At 42.0% G+C, this 21,362-nt stretch overlaps 2 protein-coding genes across 2 annotated transcripts; both read left to right on the top strand.

The window, feature by feature from the left end:
- Positions 1 to 441: 441 nt before the first annotated feature.
- Positions 442 to 12,742, top strand: LOC133541633 (mitochondrial ribosome and complex I assembly factor AltMIEF1-like). The gene is made up of 3 exons (XM_061885148.1): positions 442 to 578; positions 8,162 to 8,476; positions 12,629 to 12,742. Exon 2 carries the CDS (start codon positions 8,198 to 8,200, stop codon positions 8,408 to 8,410), a length of 213 nt encoding a protein of 70 aa, XP_061741132.1. The 5' UTR covers positions 442 to 578; positions 8,162 to 8,197; the 3' UTR covers positions 8,411 to 8,476; positions 12,629 to 12,742.
- mief1 (mitochondrial elongation factor 1) lies at positions 8,168 to 21,113 on the top strand. The gene is made up of 5 exons (XM_061885146.1): positions 8,168 to 8,306; positions 12,629 to 12,776; positions 12,835 to 13,015; positions 13,290 to 13,561; positions 18,028 to 21,113. Exons 2-5 carry the CDS (start codon positions 12,630 to 12,632, stop codon positions 18,880 to 18,882), a joined length of 1,455 nt encoding a protein of 484 aa, XP_061741130.1. The 5' UTR covers positions 8,168 to 8,306; position 12,629; the 3' UTR covers positions 18,883 to 21,113.
- Positions 21,114 to 21,362: the final 249 nt, after the last annotated feature.

The raw sequence follows: 21,362 nt of genomic DNA, 5'->3' as shown, positions 1-21,362 counted from the left end.
AAGTGTTTGATGAGCATTTCTCAACTTTATCAGTATTTATTGCCACCTTTCCCAACTTCTTTCTCACGTGTTGCTGGCCTCAAATTCTAAAGTTAATGATTATTTGCAAAAAAAAAAAAAGTTTATCAGTTTGAGCATCAAATATGTTGTCTTTGTAGCATATTCAACTGAATATGGGTTGAAAATGATTTGCAAATCATTGTATTCCGTTTATATTTACATCTAACACAATTTCCCAACTCAAATGGAAACGGGGTTTGTAAAACAACCATATTATTTTATTTTATTTTTTGTTTTATATAAACCTTCATTTGTAATATGCAACATTTACAATAAGTAGCAATAATAATCAAAAATACAATAGGGCCCTCTGTCCCAAGGGGACATTCGGTCCCTAAAAAGTACAGCAACAGTACAAAACAGCGCCAGGGGGTTTTACCGTTTTAGTTTCGTCTGAACCGGAAGTTGAATACCTCTTGTCTCTTATTTGTTTCCGGTTGCGACAGGCGGCTCTTGACCCCCCCGGCTTGATTGAGGACTGTTGCTCTTTCCGACTCTCTTCGGTCCAATTTTAACACGTAAGTTAATCGTGTTTATTTGACATGTGGTGTATATTTAAACGTCATGTCTTCATTTCCCCCATGCGTGTCGTGCGTGTACGATTGAGCCAGGTAGGCTAGCTGAGAGTAAGGTCAGCGCCCGGCTAATTGTAGTGATATGCTAACAGGCAAGTCAGAAGAGTTCCAGTCAGCCATTTCCTCTTGCCGAAGGAACCTTTGCTGTTTCCATATGTGTACTTTACTCTACACATTAATATTCGAGATGTGTTGCGGTTATAATTAATAAGCCCATACTTTAATGTTGTGGGTGCGCATGGTTGCTAACTTTAGCCCCCCTCTTGAGTGCTAAACAGCGACATGGTACATTGATTGAATAATTGATTGAAACTTTTATTTGTAGATTGCACAGTTCAGTACATATTCCGTACACTTGACCACTAAATGGTAACACCCGAATACGTTTTTCAACTTGTTTAAGTCGGGGTCCACGTTAATCAATTCATGGTAAATTAATACAGTATTCAAACCTGCTACTACTAGTGATACGCTTGTTCTTTCTTAGTTATGTAATCTATATATTTTGTGTGTGTGTGTATATATGTATATGTATGTATGCGACCCCGGAAGGGACAAGCGGTAGAAAATGGATTGATTGATTTAATTGATTGATTGAAACTTGTATTAGTAGATTGCAGAGGTGGGACCAAGTCATTGTTTTGCAAGTCACAAGTAAGTCGCAAGTCTTTGCCCTCAAGTCTCGAGTCAAGACAGCCAAGTCTGAGTCAAGTCCAAAGTCAATACTGGAAAGTCTCAAGTCAAGTCCCAAGTCCTGCATTTTGGGTTTCGAGTCATTTCAAGTCTTTTTAACCACAGACTAATATATGTACACAGATTGTGTATGCTTTTAAAACGCTGTATGTATTTATTATTTAAAAAAAAAAACAGTGCTGACTTTGCACTTCATAATAGCACTATTAACCAGTTATTCTAAACATTTAACTCATTCCTTTACAGTATAAACACATTTGAAAAAACAAGTGCAAATGTACTTATTTGCACAAAAGTGTTAACATTGTATTTCCATGGAATATTGCATTGTAACTAGTTCCACAGCAGTTTATATCATGTTGTTACCTTATCTCATTGATATCATCTCATACTGTATGTGTTTATGTGTGCGTACACATGAAAAACAACAAATACATGAACATAACAATGAACAGTGCTGTACTTGTTAGATGTCAGGGCTCTAAGGAATATGTCCACATATTCTTAATATAGTATACATTTTAACTGACCTTTATTTGACTATGTTTGTCTTTATATTGCACAATTGTAGTGGTCTTTCTTGAACTATTTAAAAAAAAAATGTAAATATAACTAAAAACTTGTTGAAAAATAAACAAGTGATTCAATTATAAATAAAGATTTCTACACATAGAAGTAATCATCAACTTAAAGTGCCCTCTTTGGGGATTGTAATAGAGATCCATCTGGAATCATCAACTTCATTCTTAACATTTCTTCACAAAAAATAAATCTTTAACATCAATATTTATGGAACATGTCAACAAAAATATCTAGCTGTCAACACTGAATATTGCATTGTTGCATTTCTTTTCACAGTTTATGAATTTACATTCATATTTTGTTGAAGTATTTTTCAATAAATATATTTATAAAGGATTTTGAATTGTTGCTATTTTTAGAATATTTAAAAAAATATCATGTACCCCTTGGCATACCTTCAAGTACCCCCATTTGAAAACCTCCGGTCTATAGGTCCATAAGATATATAGATATCTAATGTATTCATACATTGTTTATGTAGGATATGCACAGGTATATACAACCTAATCATATTGTTTATAGACTTCAAAATAGCTGACTGTTTTTTCCCCTTCTCTGGGATTATATTCCCAGTTTTGATCTCAGACGTGTGGTCACTTATAGCATATAAGAATATTCTATTACTGTTAAGCAAATTATGAACACGCCAAAACATGTGTCCTTTATCATAGTTACACGTATGACAAAAAAGCGCGTGAATGTAAGTGGTATTCAGTGAGTTAATATGAATTAAACTGCTCCTGCCAAATGAATTGCACTGAGTGGAGCGGATCACCACTCCAAGATGGCGGCCCCGCGTCTCGTCTGCGGCAATAGGCAGTAGCGCTCGATGCTGCGTCTACTTATAAGATGTCTATGGTTATAACGTTAGCAGTGAGTTTACAGCCTCACTGATTTAACTACACAGCAAATAAAAGTCACGTTACTCAGCCAATAAACGTTAGCTTACATTCAAAACTTACCCTTTGTGCAACTTCAAATGTCGAACGAAGTTGTAAATTGATGCGTCTCCGTCTGTAGTCTTCCAACCGCATGTTTTGCATACAGCAATTCCTGTTTTGTTGACCAAGTCGTAGTTTTAATACCCGAACAAAACACTTCAAGGCATAATTTTCTTCACTTATTCTTCTGTTGTTTGAAAGCAGTTCTTTGTTGGTTTTCCTGCAATTTGATTGGGTGAATGCTGTGTGACGAAAACAACATGATGTAATTTGATTGGCTGTTGTACTGACAGGTAGCGCACAGGCTGTCATCGCACACATGTTGACAGACACGCGAACACAATGGAAGATACGGAGCGTTCCTGAATAACTTTTTAATCGTTGGGTTTTGGGGAAAGTAGCAAGTCATGTCAAGTCCAAGTCAAGTCACAAGTCACTGATGTTAAAGTCTAAGTCGAGTTGCAAGTCTTTTTACATTTTGTCAAGTCGAGTCTAAAGTCATCAAATTCATGACTCGAGTCTGACTCGAGTCCAAGTCATGTGACTCGAGTCCACACCTCTGGTAGATTGCACAGTTCAGTACATATTTCGTACAATTCACCACTAAATGGTAACACCCGAATACGTTTGTCAACTTGTTTAAAGGCCTACTGAAACCCACTACTACCGACCACTTGGGTTTCACATCTCTCACTGATAAACGATTCGATATGCATCTAGATACACAGGTTACGATTCGATTCAAAAGCGATATCCTTTTATTACAGACTGATTCGATGTTGAACGATACGATTCGATTTGACGGTTAATATTCAAGACTCCAAATCCCCAAGTATTGTGGCTTTATGGCACTGGCAAAAAGAACAGAACAACAAAATCACATGTCAATGTATTTATATATAGACATGGACCAAAAAAAGTATGGCTGAATTGTAGGATGGGAACTCCAGAGGTAAAAGTAGCACAGAATAGTAACAACAAAGTGCAATATTTCAGCCTGAGCATAGTTTTGAACACTAGAGGTAGGTAACAAAGATTCAATATTTCAATCTGAGCATATAGTGTTTTGAACACTAGAGGTAGGTAACAAAGATTCAATATTTCATTCTGAGCATACAGTGTTTTGAACACTAGAGGTAGGTAACAAAGATTCAATATTTCTATCTGAGCATATAGTGTTTTGAACACTAGAGGTAGGTAACAAATATTCAATATTTCAATCTGAGCATATAGTGTTTTGAACACTAGAGGTAGGTAACAAAGATTCAATATTTCAATCTTAGCATATAGTGTTTTGAACATTAGAGGTAGGTAACAAAGATTCAATATTTCAATCTGAGCATATAGTGCTTTGAACACTAGAGGTAGGTAACAACGGTTCAACGATACAATGTAAACAAGTTACACACCTATAACACATCTCAAATGTGGCACGGGGTTTTAACTCACCGTACTCTTGGCTGTGTTTCCTCTTTGCATGCTGGACGTACACTGGCAGCACTACAAATCTCGACAACGATGCTCGACACAATTTACAAATAGCTGGGCTTCTGTCGAGCTTCCCTTCCTTCTTATAAAACCCAAAAACTTTCCACACTTTGGATTTCCGTCTCCCTGATGCGTTGAAAATCTTTCTCGGTCCATTATCACCTTCGGTCAGACTGACGCTTTCGTTCTCCTCCTCCTTCATTTTCCGTGTTGTCCCTTGTTTATCAGTGGTGCTATTACTAGCTAGGCTGCTACCGCGTTTGGTGAGTAGCTTCAGCTCTCGCGTTGTTTTAGAGACGCTGGCGCATTTTGTAATCTAGCCAACCCATGCAAAGTCTCGCGATAACCGATTCAGCTACGAATTCATGGATTATTCGCATCGATTGAGGAGTCTGCTACCGATGCAGCCTAATCGCTCACTTGTTAAAACAAATACTCTGTCGCATCGGTTTATCGTTCACAACCCTACTGACCACGCAGTCTGATAGTTTATATATCAATGATGAAATATTAACATTGCAACACATGCCAATACGGCCTTTTTAGTTTACTAAATTGCAATTTTAAATTTCCCACGACGTTTTCAACAAGAAACTTGCGAGAAATTTAAAATGATGACGCGTGCGCGTGACGTCATGGACTGTCAGGAAATATTAGCGATGCGCCACTAACGGCTAAAAGTCGTTTGCTTTAATCGCATAATTACACGATATTCTGGACGTCTGTGTTGCTGAATCTTTTGCAATTTGTTCATTTAATAATGGAGACTATAAAGAACAATGTTGTTGGTGGAAAGCGGTGGATTGCAGCTGTCTTTAGCACCGAGACACAGCCGGTGTTTGTTTGTTTGTTGTGAAGCAGAGCGGTCAAGCGAACATGTTTTCTCTACGTCAACCAGCGTGTTTTTGGATGGGAAAATTGTGATATATATTTTACCGGAGACATCATTGGATTATTTGTCATCCTGCAGCAGCTGTCAAAAAAGGCAGCTGTGAGCTTGGCTTCTCTCTGAGACACTGCGTGTTCACCGCAGTGTCTCAGAGAGACTTTGAGGTATGACTTTACAATCTCACTAAAACACTATTAAAACAATAAGCAGATAAGGGATCTTCCAGAATTATCTTAGTAAATGTGTCTAATTACATCTGAAACTGCCGCCACCCGGAGCCGTTGCTTTTTTTTTTTTTCTCCCCGAGTCCTTCACTGTCAATATCCTAATTCACAAATCCTTCTTCTTCGCTCAAATTAACGGGGAAATTGTCGCTTTCTCGGTCCAAATTGCTCTTACTGCAGGTGACTCCCATTATAAACAATGTGAATATGTGTGGAGCCCTTCAACTCGTGACGTCACGTGCACATACTTCTGGTAAAGGCAAGGCTTTTTTATTAGCGACCAAAAGTTGCGAACTTTATCGTCTATGTTCTTTACTAAATCCTTTCAGCAAAAATATGGCAATATCGCGAAATGATCAAGTATAACACATAGAATGGACCTGCTATTCCCGTTTAAATAAGAAAATCTAATTTCAGTAGGCCTTTAAGTCGGGGTCCACGTTAATCAATTCATGGTAAAAATATATACTATCAGCATAATACAGTCTTCACACAGGTAAATCATCAAAGTATATACATTGAAAGTTTAAAAGTAGCATATATTAATGCAGAATGAAGAACAATGTTTTAATCTAGACACAGAATCATCATACTGCTGTGATTATATGCATCAAGTGTTCATTCAAGGCCAATGCAAAATATCGTAATACATATCGTATATCGCAATATGGCATAAAAATATTGCGATATTAATAAAAGCCAATATCGCCCAGCCCTATGTGAATGCAATGAAAAGAATAAAATATGAGCCAATCAGCTGTTAAAATGTTGTCCAGGTTAATGTTTTAGCCAATAAAGGCCCTTCATTTCAAGATTTCAACTGTGATCGGGCTTTAAACAGGTGGCTGACCTGTTCAGATGGGTGTAACTGCTACTGGTCTAATAATGTGAAATATCATTTAATTTTACATGTATGCAATGCCATTTAAATGTAATTATAGATAATAATAATAAGTACTGTGTAGTGTTGTAAATAGTCAACGGGAAGGATTTTAGTAAGATGTAAGCCATGAGCACTACACAGCCAGAAAAAAACCTAGGCAGGACAAGTAAAAATAATGGGGCAAGTAGATTTGAGAAGTCGGGCAAGTAGAAAAAACAAAGGGTGCAAAGTCTGCAGGCAGTAGGAAACACATGGTTAAGTGTAGGGAGTAAAACTGATGGCAGTCTAAAGTTCAAGATTTTTGGAGTGGGCTTTAAGAGACATTTTAGCTTTTATATTTTATAAGATTATATATTTTTTGTAAGAACCACAATTTATATATTTCAGTAAATAACTAATTGTTCAAATCTGTATATAAATATGTACATAAAGTGTTGTAATTATATTCCAACTCCGCGTTCTTCTTGGCCGTCGCCGCCGAATCCAATTGAGCACCTGTGGGGGCATCCTTAAACAGAAGGGAGGTGAAAGACCGCAGGGAGTCTTTGATGTCATCATGGAGGAGTGGAAGAAGATTCTAGTGACAATTCTGGTGAATGTCATGCCCAAGAATATTAGGGCGGTGCTATATGACAATGGTGCTTACACTAAATAGTCATACTTTGGACACACACATTTGTGTTGCCAACTTTTTAGACTAATGACAATGTTGACATATTTTAGGTTCATAGTAAATCTATACTGCTTTACAAGCTGCACACTTACTACTCTTAATCAGTCTCTTGGAATTTGCGCTGTCGCCTACAAACTAATTCATGCAAATTCGACCAACCCCCATAGATGATTTAGGACCTCACAACTTTTTCCAATGCTCGCACGTTTTGGCCAATCCTATTTGTTTCTGAGCGACGCACAAGCGTTCACGTCAACTGTCTAATGAAAACTAATGTTTGCTTCTTGCATAGACAAAGCAGGATGAGCAACGTGTAACAATGTATCAACTTTTTATTGCTCAAACAGTCATTCAATCAATCAATGTTTATTTATATAGCCCTAAATCACAGGTGTCTCAACAGCACAATTGTCGTTCTCCCGCATAGCTCAGACTTACCTCTGGTTCCTGTCCACAGTGTTAAGCTTTCTGGGTAATGCAGTACATAAAAACTTAGCGACTCACCGGTGCCATGGCTTCCTTGTTTACACATTATCATATATTTAGTCGACCTGTTATTTTTTTCCAGGGTGAGGACATTTAGAGCAGATTCTCACTTGCAATGCTGACCTAGCCAAGGGGCAGTATTTACATAAAGAGATTTTGAAGTGTGATGGTGATCTCTCATTTATCAGCAAAAATTGCCACTATAGATTGCTCACAACAGTTTACCTATCTTCGTCCGGGGTTAAATGTGTTGGAAAATTAATTAATGTTTAAGATAGACATACTTTTCAAGCGTGAAACATAACCCAGTAAATGTCTGCAACTTGTGGACGACAAACTTTGGAAGTGTTTATTTTTATAATTATCATTATTGTTAGTAATAATGAATTAACACAGTACAGTAATTTGACAATGAGGTCTGAGTAAGTGCTTTTAAGTGTTTGCGATATGAAAAACATCAATAGAGTATTTCATTTTAAATGTATGTTGAAGCCTGCAAAATCCCAAAGGGGCGGCTTAATGTATTCACTTATCCAAGTTGACCTTTCTATAGTAATATCCACTACATGGTTGCTGAAATGGGAGGGGTGTAGTCGCTTTTGTGGGATACAGTTTCTGACTTCATCAAAATTGATCACAGCATCCTGTCTTGGTTCTTGTCTCTCAGGTGCCAGGGCCCCCCCCTCTCCAAGTGTGGTCCCTCATGGGCGGCTGGTCTAGCAGTGCTGTGCTGGGGCTGTACCGGGCGCTGCTCCGTGCAGGGCGTCACCTTCAGTACACAGACCGCAACTACTACCGCCGCGCTGTGGCCCGTGAGTTTCGCCGCTGCAAAACTCTGACGGCACCCGAAGACAAGGAAGCAGCTCTGAAGAGGGGCCAGTTCTTCCTCAGCAGCCGACTGGGTGGGCTTATGTAGGGGGTTTGGGGGGGTGGGGGTTGGCATCTGGAGGTGGGGTAAAGGTCATCTGCAAGTATCTCCCAGGTGGGTGTTTTAATACTTATACCAGGGGTGTCCAAACTTTTTCCGGCGAAGGCCGCGTGAATAAAAACTGAAGAATGTCGGGGCCACTTTGATAAATTTTTTGCATCAAAGACGCTAATCCATCCATCCATCTTCTTCCGCTTATCCGAGGTCGGGTCGCGGGGGCAACAGCCTAAGCAGGGAAACCCAGACTTCCCTTTCCCCAGCCACTTCGTCCAGCTCTTCCCGGGGGATCCCGAGGCGTTCCCAGGCCAGCCGTGAGACATAGTCTTCCCAACGTGTCCTGGGTCTTCCCCGTGGCCTCCTACCGGTTGGACGTGCCCTAAACACCTCCCTAGGGAGGCGTTCGGGTGACATCCTGACCAGATGCCCGAACCACCTCATCTGGCTCCTCTCGATGTGGAGGAGCAGCGGCTTTACTTTGAGTTCCTCCCGGATGGCAGAGCTTCTCACCCTATCTCTAAGGGAGAGCCCCGCCACACGGCGGAGGACACTCATTTCGGCCGCTTGTACCCGTGATCTTATCCTTTCGGTCATGACCCAAAGTTCATGACCATAGGTGAGGATGGGAACGTAGATCGACCGGTAAGTTGAGAGCTTTGCCTTCCGGCTCAGCTCCTTCTTCACCACAACGGATCGGTACAACGTCCGCATTACTGAAGACGCTGCACCGATCCGCCTGTCGATCTCACGATCCACTCTTCCCTCACTCGTGAACAAGACTCCTAGGTACTTGAACTCCTCCACTTGGGGCAGGGTCTCCTCCCCAACCCGGAGATGGCACTCCACCCTTTTCCGGGCGAGAACCATGGGACTCGGACTTGGAGGTGCTGATTCTCATTCCGGTCGCTTCACACTCGGCTGCAAACTGATCCAGTGAGATCTGAAGATCCCGGTAAGATGAAGCCATCAGGACCACATCATCTGCAAAAAGCAGAGACCTAATCCTGCGGTCACCAAACCGGAACCCCTCAACCGCCTTGACCGCGCCTAGAAATTCTGTCCATAAAAGTTATGAACAGAATCGGTGACAAAGGACAGCCTTGGCGGAGTCCAACCCTCACTGGAAATGTGTTCGACTTACTGCCGGCAATGCGGGACCAAGCTCTGGCACTGATCGTACAGGGAGCGGACCGCCACAATAAGACAGTCCGATACCCCATACTCTCTGAGCACTCCCCACAGGACTTCCCGAGGGACACGGTCGAATGTCTTCTCCAAGTCCACAAAGCACATGTAGACTGGTTGGGCAAACTCCATGCACCCTCAAGAACCCTGCCGAGAGTATAGAGCTGGTCCACAGTTCCACGACCAGGACGAAAACCACACTGTTCCTCCTGAATCCGAGGTTCGACTATCCGGCGTAGCCTCCTCTCCAGTACACCTGAATAAACCTTACCGGGAAGGCTGAGGAGTGTGATCCCACGATAGTTGGAACACACCCTCCGGTCCCCCTTCTTAAAGAGAGGAACCACCACCCCGGTCTGCCAATCCAGAGGTACCGCCCCCGATGTCCACGCGATGCTGCAGACTCTTGTCAACCAAGACAGCCCCACAGCATCCAGAGCCTTAAGGAACTCCGGGCGGGTCTCGTCCACCCCCGGGGCCTTGCCGCCGAGGAGCTTTTTAACTACCTCAGCGACCTCAGCCCCAGAATAGGAGAGTCCACCACAGATTCCCCAGGCACTGCTTCCTCATAGGAAGACGTGTTGGTGGGATTGAGGAGGTCTTCGAAGTATTCCTTCCACCTATCCACAACATCCGCAGTTGAGGTCAGCAGAACATCATCGCCACCATACGCAGTGTTGATAGTGCACTGCTTCCCCTTCCTGAGGCGGCAGACGGTGGTCCAGAATCGCTTCGAAGCCGTCCGGAAGTCATTTTCCATGGCTTCCCCGAACTCCTCCCATGTCCGAGTTTTTGCCTCAGCGACCGCTGAAGCCGCACACCGCTTGGCCTGTCGGTACCTGTCCACTGCCTCCGGAGTCCTATGAGCCAAAAGGACCCGATAGGACTCCTTCTTCAGCTTGACGGCATCCCTCACCGCTGGTGTCCACCAAGGGGTTTTAGGATTGCCGCCCCAGACAGGCACCAACTATCTTGCGGCCACAGCTCCGATCAGCCACCTCGACAATAGAGGTGCGGAACATGGTCCACTCGGACTCAATGTCCAGCACCTCCCTCGTGACATGTTCGAAGTTCTTCCGGAGATGGGAATTGAAACTTTCTCTGACAGGAGACTCTGCCAGACATTCCCAGCAGACCCTCACAATGCGTTTGGGCCTGCCAGGTCGGTCCGGCATCCTCCCCCACCATCGCAGCCAACTCACCACCAGGTGGTGATAGGTAGAAATTTCCGCCCCTCTCTTCACCCGAGTGTCCAAAACATAAGGCCGCAAATCCGATGACACAACTACAAAGTCGATCATGGAACTGCGGCCTAGGGTGTCCTGGTGCCAAGTGCACATATGGACACCCTTATGTTTGAACATGGTGTTTGTTATGGACAATCCGTGACGAGCACAAAAGTCTAATAACAAAACACCACTCGGGTTCAGATCCGGGCGGCCATTCTTCCCAATCACGCCTCTCCAGGTTTCACTGTCGTTGCCAACATGAGCGTTGAAGTCCCCCAGTAGGACAAGGGAATCACCCGAGGGAGCACTTTCCAGTACTCCCTCGAGTGTACCCAAAAAGGGTGGGTACTCTGAACTGCTGTTTGGTGCGTAAGCACAAACAACAGTCAGGACCCGTCCCCCCACCCGAAGGCGGAGGGAGGCTACCCTTTCGTCCACTGGGTTGAACTCCAAAGTGCAGGCTTTAAGCCGGGGGGCAACCAGAATTGCCACCCCATCCCGTCGCCTCTCACTGTCGGCAACGCCAGAGTGGAAGAGGGTCCAGTCCCTCTCGAGAGAAGTGGTTACAGAGCCCTTGCTGTGCGTCGAAGTGAGTCCGACTATATCCAGCTGGAACTTCTACACTTTGCGCACTAGCTCAGGTTCTTTCCCCCCCAGTGAGGTGACGTTCCACGTCCCAAGAGCTAGCTTCTGTAGCCGAGGATCGGACCGCCAAGTGCCCTGCCTTCGGCTGTCGCCCAGCTCACATTGCACCCGACCTCTATGGCCCCTGCTATGGGTGGTGAGCCCATTGGAGGGGTGACCCACGTTGCCTCTTCGGGCTGTGCCAGGCCGGACCCCATGGGAACAGGCCCGGCCACCAGGCGCTCGCCATCGTGCCCCACCTCCGGGCCTGGCTCCAGAAGGGGGCCCCGGTGACCCGCGTCCGGGCGAGGGAAATCTGGGTCCATGTTTTCTCTTCTTCATAGAGGTCTTCGAGCTGCTCTATGTCTGACGCTAATACCAAGACAATATAGGTAAATCAATATATGCTAAACTAGCCTAGTGTTATTGATAATAAAGAATATTCTATTACATTTTTCTATACATTAAGCATTTTCAAACATAAAAATAGAAAGCCGCTCACCAGCCGATGTCAACATAATCACAAAAGCCATTGATCACAGCGCTGCTATAAATAGTTTGTCTGCGTTAGCGCTTATAATACCAATATCACTAATACTTGGTTAATATTTAAGGAAAAAAATGTAAATGGAGTATTTTTGACGGTTTTGGGATATTTTTTATTGGGTTTTGGGAGCTGAATAAGGTGTAAGCGGACTTCTATTTACGTTTACGAGTCTGAATGTATTGAAAAAAATACATCCATCTTGTATTTCATATTGATTTTGAACAAAGGCAGAAATGCATAAAAAAAGGCAGTTCCCCTTAAAACTAATTGATATTTTATGTTTGGGGGACGGCGTGGTGCGGTTGGAAGAGTGGCCGTGCCAGCAACCTGAGAGTTCCTAGTTCGATATCCACCTTCTACCAACCTCGTCATGTCCGTTGTGTCCTTGAGCAAGACACTTCACCCTTGCTCCTGATCGGTAGTGGTTAGGGCTTTGCATGGCAGCTCCCGCCATCAGTGTGTGAATGTGGAAATGGTGTCAAAGCGCTTTGAGTACCTTGAAGGTAGAAAAGCGCGATACAGGTATAAGCCATTTACCATTTATATGCTAGCTCTTCTGTATGCTATGTTGTAAACACTGAAGGTAGTGAAAAAGTCAATGCTGTGAACTTCTTACATCTGCAGGATGGCAGGAGTGAACGGAGGCCGTAAAGGGAAGAAAGATGACAATGGCATTGGCACAGCCATCGACTTCATGCTTTCCAATGCGAAGCTCGTTCTGGGCGTCGGTGGAGCAGCTATGCTTGGCATCGCAACGCTGGCTGTCAAAAGAGTACGCAAGATCTGTCACAATTGAAAACGGGTGAGAAGTAACAATCTTTGGCATGCAGATGTACGACCGTGCCATCAGCGCTCCAACCAGTCCCACCAAGATGGAGCCGAAAGGAAAGCGAAGCTGGGAGGAGCCCGTCTGGGTGGGTTCTTCGCCTCGGGTTCTGAACCATGACATGAAGGCCACTGTTAGCAGGTCACTCCAGTCCCTGCCCACCTCCTCAAATTCAATGGAATCAGGTGTGTACAACAAACTTCTGTTGACTTAAAATCAAAATGCTTGATGTTTTAACTATGTTGTTGCTGCTGTTTTTGTTTTTGGTGACAGACATCCAATTGGGAGGAGTCTTGTTCTATGTTCACAGTGGGTTTTTGTGATTCAGTCACCCAGATAGCAGAATTAGCAGATGTTAGTTTAGTGAATACCTTCCTTGAAACTTCACCCCTACAGATAACATTGTTCATGCTTTATATGTAGTTTGTAAAAAATACTCCATTCTCTATTCCTATTCAGACTGTCTGCGGAGGGCTATGAGTCGAGCTGCTGTCAAAGACAGCGGCCCCACTCAGTCCCACCTGCTGCGTGCTCGGATGCGTCTGTCCCTGCAGGAGCGCCTGTGGGAGTTCTACCAGAACAATGTAGACATTCCCACGGAAGAGCAGGCTCTGGCCCGTAGGGCGGCGCTGGACATCTGTGCCGAGCTGCGAGTGTTTCTCCACGCCAAACTGCCCGACATGCCTCTCAGAGAGATGTACCTAAGCGGCAGCCTCTACGATGATCTACAGGTAAGAGTAACCCTTTTGCAACCCCAGGGTCCAAAAGGGAAATACTCATCTTTCTTATGGGATATGATTGTTCTGTTTGAAGGTTAGAGGGCGTAAATTTTGCTTGGGAGCTGTTACTAATTTTTTGTAATAAAAATACAATCTGGTTTTGATTGCAACACAATTACAATAGGATTCAAACAAAGTATACAGATTTCCTTTTAAGACCTCTTCCTGCCCCATTAACTCCAAATTAAAAGTGCTGTTTTTTTAACAGACTGTAGTCCTTTGGCCTGTATAAGTATGCTTTTTCAAAGAAAACCAAAGAAATATAATTCTTGCTGATTTGAAAAACATGAAAATATTGTTTTGGTGTAGTAGTGCCCCTTATGTACCGGATGGTACCAGAATTCCTGTGCATAATTGTCAGAGCTTTGATAAGCGGAAATAAGTCAAACTTAGGCCTGGGCCTGAAATTCGATAAGTCAAATAACCGGACAAACAATGAAAATGCCGTTGCTATGTTTTCCACCCTCAATAATCGCCATATGTATGCATTGTAATTGTATGGATTACAGGAGCAATCACTCTTATGCATTGGTTTCAGCAGCTGCAGGACGACGAATAAACCGTATTACTGATAACCGCTGTAAAACTCCTGACTGTTAGTATTGCTGTGTACAGGGAAATATACACAGCAAATGTACACGGCAATAATGCTTAATATGTTACGTCACATAAATCGCCGGTTAAAAAAAAACTGATCGCGCAATTTCCATTTTTCTGTAAAAATGTTTACAGATTAAAATGGAAGAAGATAAACATATTTAAACACGCAAATACAAATGATAGGGCTGTTATAAAGCCAGAACAAAAGTTTCCTCTGCCAAAAAAAAAATATTCGCTGGCTATTTAATTGTTATAAAAAAAATACAACTTGGTTAAAAAATATTTGCGTGCGTATAATTACTTCTTAAGCACATTAAACAATACCACAATAATAATAACCGTTATTTAGCCATTTTATTACATATAACGTTATTTAGCCATTTTATTACAGTAATTGTTTTGGTGTTGTATATTTTGGCAGAGGGGTTAGTGCGTCTGCCTCACAATACGAAGGTCCTGCAGTCCTGGGTTCAATCCCAGGCTCGGGAACTTTCTCTGTGGAGTTTGCATGTTCTCCCCGTGAATGCGTGGATTCCCTCCGGGTACCCCGGCTTCCTCCCACTTCCAAAGACATGAACCTGGGGATAGGTTGATTGGTAACACTAAATTGGCCCTAGTGTGGGAATGTGAGTGTGAATGTTCTCTATCTGTGTTGGCCCTGCAATGAGGTGGCGACTTGTCCAGGGTGTACTCCGCCTTCTGCCCGATTGTAGCTGAGATAGGCGCCAGCGCCCCCCGCGACCCCAAAAGGGAATAAGCGGTAAAAAAATGGATGGATGGATAGATATTTTAGGGCACCTTTCCCTCCTTTACAGAGACAGAACCTATTTTAATGCTTTTGGTTGTGGTTTTTATTCAAATGCAAAATTTTACTTTCACACAAAAGTATATTTTATTTTTGTTATATGTTTGTTTTATTTAACTTGGTATTTACAAGTCTATATTTCATTTATAGTGTTAAAATATACAAGAAATACAAGTTTTTGGGATTTGAACGAGTATACTGGCATTATTACTATTATTATCATTATTATGTACAGGGCTTGGAAGTGTAACATGGAAACACATTGCATTGTTGGTCCTGCTGGCCCGAATCGCTTATTTACCTGGCTGTTTACAAGAGTTTGTGCTTAAATTTCGGGTTTTTTCTTCAACAAGTTCAAAACATGACGTAAACGTGCGACATCAATAACTGCCACAATCGTGGTCATTATCGCTTCAGAAAGAAAATTATTTGAGATTTTCATTTTCAGCATGAAAGCAAAGCTAAAAGAAGTTGTGTTAAAAATAAAGAGACGGCAAACAGCCTGGATGGCAGCTGTGTGACATAAAACATGACTTTTAACACGTTTGTGTGTTCAGGGCTTTTTCAGACTGGTAAGCATGTTTTGTTCAGTTTCACACGGAGCATTTAGCAGGCTGTTATCTTTAGCCAAACTAGCTGCAGGTGAGTTTATAAACAAACGTACAGTATTTTGGAAACATAGCATGTTGCCTGTTTACGTTGAGTCTTGGGTAAGCACAAAAATGAATCAGTGTTATTTTCGGAGAAGTAGCGCAGTGACTAAAGTATATAAAAGTACCGGTAATGGTTAATGTCTTGTTTTTGGGGGGGAAACCTGCCAATGAAACAAGGCAGGGAAAATGCCTTACCGGTTTTAAAACTGACTCTTTACACAAAATATAGACTGTTTTGGCTGCACTTTTACTTGATTCGAATCTCTTGTCCATCGGACGGGCTCATCGCTCATTTGAGTCAATTTCACCATTTATTATTATTTCCAGGTAGTGAGCCTTTAGAATAGGGTACAGTTTGTCTCGGTACAGTACATTGGGTTGTTTAATTCCGTATGATCCATTTTAATCCAGTTTGCTGCTTGCTTTCACATTGTAAACAAAGCCTTTGTCCAACAAGTATCGCTACCCGGCCTCCACGATGCGTTCCAAAATAACGTGGCCTTTCGAGCCCTATTATCATTATCACTGGCTAAATAGGTCTTGTTAATTGACAATAATTTCAGTCAATCAATGTTACTTATATAGCCCTAAATCACGAGTGTCTCAAAGGGCTACACAAGCCACAACGACATTCTCTTTGCTCAGATCCCATATCAGGACAAGGAAAAACTCAACCCAATGGGATAACGATGAGAAACCTTGGAGCGGACCGCAGATTTTACGTTAAAGTAATCGAGACGTTACGAAAGCATGCGTAATGATCTCAGTGTCGCTACTGGACAAAATGGAACTAATTTTAGCGATATTACGGAGATTAAAGAAGGCTGTTTTAGTAACACTCTTAAAGTGTGACTCAAACAAGAGAGTTGGGTCAAAGATAATACCCATATTCTTTACCGAGTCGCTTTGTGTAATTATTTGGTTGTCAAATGTTAAGGTGGTAGGTCAATATATCGTCTAGCAAAATTTGTTATTGGCCCAGACATAGTTAAACTGTCATTAAAATGCTGAAATACAATACAAATGATATTAATCAGTTTTATAAAACATGGCAGATAAATACAAAATACCTGTGTAAACTCAAACCAAGTTCTGCCTGTTTTCTCTCTCATTCTAGCTAAGTAGGCACTGTAAAATACTTTTTGTCTACTGTATCACAATCAAAGTTTTGATTGTTGACCTATTCAACTCTGAAACTTATTTTTAGAAATATCGCATATTTTGGATTTTGCCATTATAAAAAAAGACAGGCTATAAAACAAACCATAAAAGATATTAAAATCTTTATACCAATATAGTTCTGAAGTTGTTGCAAAATGTCAAGCATTGAAACTTTAAAAGAAAATAGACATTTATTGCTGACTCATGACATTTTTATGAGCAAGTCTCTTTTGGATCCTGAGTACCGTATTTTTCGGACTATAAGTCTCAGTTTTTTCATAGTTTGGCCGTGGGTGCGACATATACTTTGGAGCGACTTATGTGTGAAATTATTAACACATTACCATAAAATATCAATATTATTTATATCAATCACGTAAGAGACGAAGAAAATGTCAGCAATTGTCACACACACGTGAACCAATAAGAATTCGTCGGTGGAGGGTCATGGCAGAAGTACATTGTGGGTCATGGAATGCTAACCGCTATATGCTATATGCTACTGCCGTAGCTATTAAAATAGATAATTTCATTGTTGGCGGTAACTTATAAAAAATAAAAACTTAAAGAGCTGAACAAAAATGGCACCGAAAGGGAAATCATGTACTGCAGATTACAAGCTGGACGTAGTTAAATATGCAGCAGAAAACAACAAGAAGAAGCGGTGCATACCTTTTAGAGTTGGCAGAGTTGTTTAGAAGTGACATCGAGGAAGAAGATTTCATCAGATTTCATCAGATTTATCGATTAGGAGTGACAGATAGTTTGGTAAACGTATAGCATGTTCTATATGTTATAGTTACGGTATTTGAATGACTCTTACCATAATATGTTACGTTAACATACCAGGCACCTTCTCAGTTGGTTATTTATGAGTCATATAACATACACTTATTCAGCCTGTTGTTCACTATTCTTTATTTATTTTAAATTGCCTTTCAAATGTCTATTCCTGGTGTTGGATTTTATCAAATAAATTTCCCCCAAAAATGCGACTTATACTCCAGTGCGACGTATATATGTTTTTTTCATTCTTTATTATGCGTTTTCGGCCGGTGCGACGTATACTTCGAAGCGACTTATAATCCGAAAAATACGGTATGTGTGTATCGTCAATCATAAGGTCGCACAATGGTTTAACATTTTGTCCTTTTTTTCTTTCGGCTCTCTGGTTCAAACGCAACTCCTCCATCGCCAAGGTGGTGATGGCAGACCACGCCCAGCTCATGGTGCCTCTAATTCTGGACAAAAACCTGTGGTCGTCCATACCGGGAGAGGACACCATCATGAACGTCCCAGGTTTCTGGCTAGTCCGCAGAGAGAATCTAGAATATTTCCCACGTAACAGCAGCTACTGGGACCGCTGCATGGTCGGAGGATACCTGTCTCCTAAGTCAGTCCTGGACGTGTTTGACAAGATGGTGGGTTCTATCAACTGGCCGGCTATTGGCAGCGTCCTGGACTACGTCATCCGTCCCGTGGTCCCTTCGGAGACGCTCACCCTGGAGGTTCAGTACGAGCACGACCGAAAACTTTCCGTGGACTTTCTCCCGTTACTCGTAATGGAGGACGGAACCTCGCTGATAGCCAAACCGCATCGGCTGGCCGCCGAGCGCCACCAGAACCTGTGGCGGCAGAGCTTCCGCGTGGCCGAGACGGCGCGGCTCAGAGCTTTGGATCAAGAGGACGGAGGCTACCGGTGCGCGTGCCTCAAGGTGGCTAAGGCGGTGTGCAAGCTCAACCCTGCCCTCAACCGGCTCAACGCCAGCCAGCTCACCAACGCCATCTTGCTGCTGAGCGAGAAGCAAAGTGACTGGACCCACGAGGCGCTGGCGGACAACTTCCTCCAGCTGCTGAAGGAGCTGGTGGGTCACTTGGAGGCGGGCCGACTGCCCTGCGCCCTCTACCCAAAGGTTAACTTGTTCTGTGAGCTGACTGAACAGGAAGTGGACGAGCTGGGATACATGCTGTACTGTACCCTCTCAGACCCCGAATCACTTCTGAGGACTGCGGCATCAACGTGTCCAGGAGATCTGATGGACTCTCGACGGTAAGCTGGTGTTGATCCAAATATTATTTGAACCTCAGACGCAAGCAACGCAAAAGGTGATAGTCGTGCACTCTTGCCGTTGTCGATAAAGTGGTAGTTTGGTGCATCACCTGTAATCAAATCAACAACCATGTTACTCTTTTAAACCGCTCTGTGTCAGACACCCAGACATGTCTCGTGCATTTTATGGTAGCCATGGTTACGCTGTGTCAAGACCTAGAATGTAATGTTGATTGTCTGTACACGAAAGCCAATAAAATGTTAATAAATAAAGGCGCAACATTCCTCCGTGAGAGTAAATCTATCGTGACATGCGGTACAAAGGGTCTTGAATTCGATGGCAAGGCAAAGGCTTAAAATGTTGCCAAACACATGAGCTGACGTGTGTCAGGTGAAGCCAATCAGTGTCTGAGCGTGTCTGTCCTCAGTTAAACTCCTCCTCCTCAAATAAGAACAAAATCATTTTATCACTACTTCGGTATTCCCTTGTGACGGGATGTGTGTGTACAGAGCTGCTCTTTGTTTCTCTCATAAAAAGGAGCTTTCTCTGCTTCCACTGCAAATGTCTGATACCCATTGACTCCATTCCTTGGTCTACATACAAAAGCATGCTACAACGATTGCACAAGTAAGGCATGATATTTTCACATTGCATTTTAGTCTTTTACGGAAGTGATGGTGTTTCTTGGTTATTTTGGCAAAGCTTCTTAGTCCTGTAAAATTACTATGTTCCAGTCAAGGTTATAGTCAACGGGACTGGAGTGGCCCTAATTCTTCCTAGTGCAGTGCTTGTAAAGCTTTTTTCCCCCCCAAGTACCACCTCAGAAAAAACTTGGCTCTGCAAGTACCACCATAATGACCAACATTAAAGTACATTAGAGTAATAGGCTTAAGTATTCATTAAACACAAGTCAGAGGTTTTATTTAGCATGGATATTTTAAATGTGTCCACTGTAACATTATACACAGTTTGAACAGTAACACTTGAATCAAGTTGATTCTTTGGTGTACCACCAGATGGAGACTGCGTGCCAAATTCTGAGAACCACTGTCTTAGTGCACCTGACCTACAAATCTCCCAGTTCAAATGTGGAAGCTTGTTACACAACATGACCAAGTATTAACCGCAGCTACCAGACTTGCAGAGCAAAATTCGGGTTGAAAGTTTTGTAGTTGAAACTGGAAAATCTAGTTTGGATGTTGAATTTTGAAATAGAAATAACTGCACAATTTAATGCCAGGTTGAATTTAATTATGATTCACATTATTTTGAATAACTTCTTTAAATTTTAACTTTTTTATATTTTGATATCTCAGCTAGTTTTTTTTTTTTCAAATTGATTTATTTTTTTATTCAGTTAAAGAGCTTTTTTTCCCCAGCTTCAGACTTATGGCCCGAATTTCACCATCCATGCTAAATTTGGGCCATAAATCTGAATCTGAAAAATAAAAGATCTGAACCTGGGGGTAAAAAAAGTTAACTAAACAATAAAATTTGAATATGTAAATAAGGCCAACTATCAACTTGAAAATTGTAAAAAAAAAAAAAAAGTTTTTAAAAAATCTAAATTTCCAGAAAAAATCTAAATTACATTGAACCTGGAAAAAAAACTGTGCACCACTTTATTCTGAATACTGAATCATTTTTCAAAATCTATGTCAAATTTGTATTTTTCTATTTATTTTTTTCAGAGCACAAAACCGTTTGGCCCTAATTTAACTCCATAGTTACTAGAGTTATTGTTGCGATTGTTTCTAAAATACTTGCCCAAAGTCTCTGCTTTGGGCAAGTATCCCGTGTCCCTTTTTGTCGGGAGGAGGTCAATTCCATTGCACGTGCGGTTAAAAATGTTGTCAAATCGATAAATATTTTACTATTCGTACATTTGCAACCAAAAGAAATACTGGCAATAAAGTAAGGTGTGCATCATTATGCGCTCTTATGGAGTTTCTGTCCGAATAGATCTTTGTGTGCATGTAACGTCTTACTTTGCAGACCTACTTATGCTCCAAAAGACTGAGTCATTGTGCCACATTTGTTCTGTTCAAGCTATACCTAAAAGTAGATCACTACCTCTAACGTGCAGGTTTGTACACATTAGCCATATGCTGTCTTGCATGCTGTGCTTATGTTATGTCCCTCTCGAGCTTTATTTTATTTTAATTTCCAGCCCAGCTCTGAATTGGAGCAGTGCAGCTCTTTGGAAATGCAAATAAATGCAACAAGTGACTTTATTTGGTCTTGATTATTTGTGGGGGGGGGGGGGGGGGGGGAGTACATTTCTGCTGATTGCAAGTGATCATTCACACACACAGGGGATGTAAACTTTATTTAGAACAAGTAGGTTATTCTATGACAGAATAAAACGCAAAAAGTCAGGTTAAGAAAATAAACTTTTTTTACAGGTTTGACTGTGCTTTATGCATTTGTTGCACGTCAAACTGTTCTCTAGCTGGTCACGGAAGACTGAAATAACTAGTTTT

Source organism: Nerophis ophidion, linkage group LG23 (assembly GCF_033978795.1).
Source record: "Nerophis ophidion isolate RoL-2023_Sa linkage group LG23, RoL_Noph_v1.0, whole genome shotgun sequence".
NCBI lineage: Eukaryota > Metazoa > Chordata > Actinopteri > Syngnathiformes > Syngnathidae > Nerophis > Nerophis ophidion.
The sequence above is the reverse complement of the archived record's forward strand: the minus strand, read 5'-3'. Positions and strand labels throughout refer to the sequence as shown.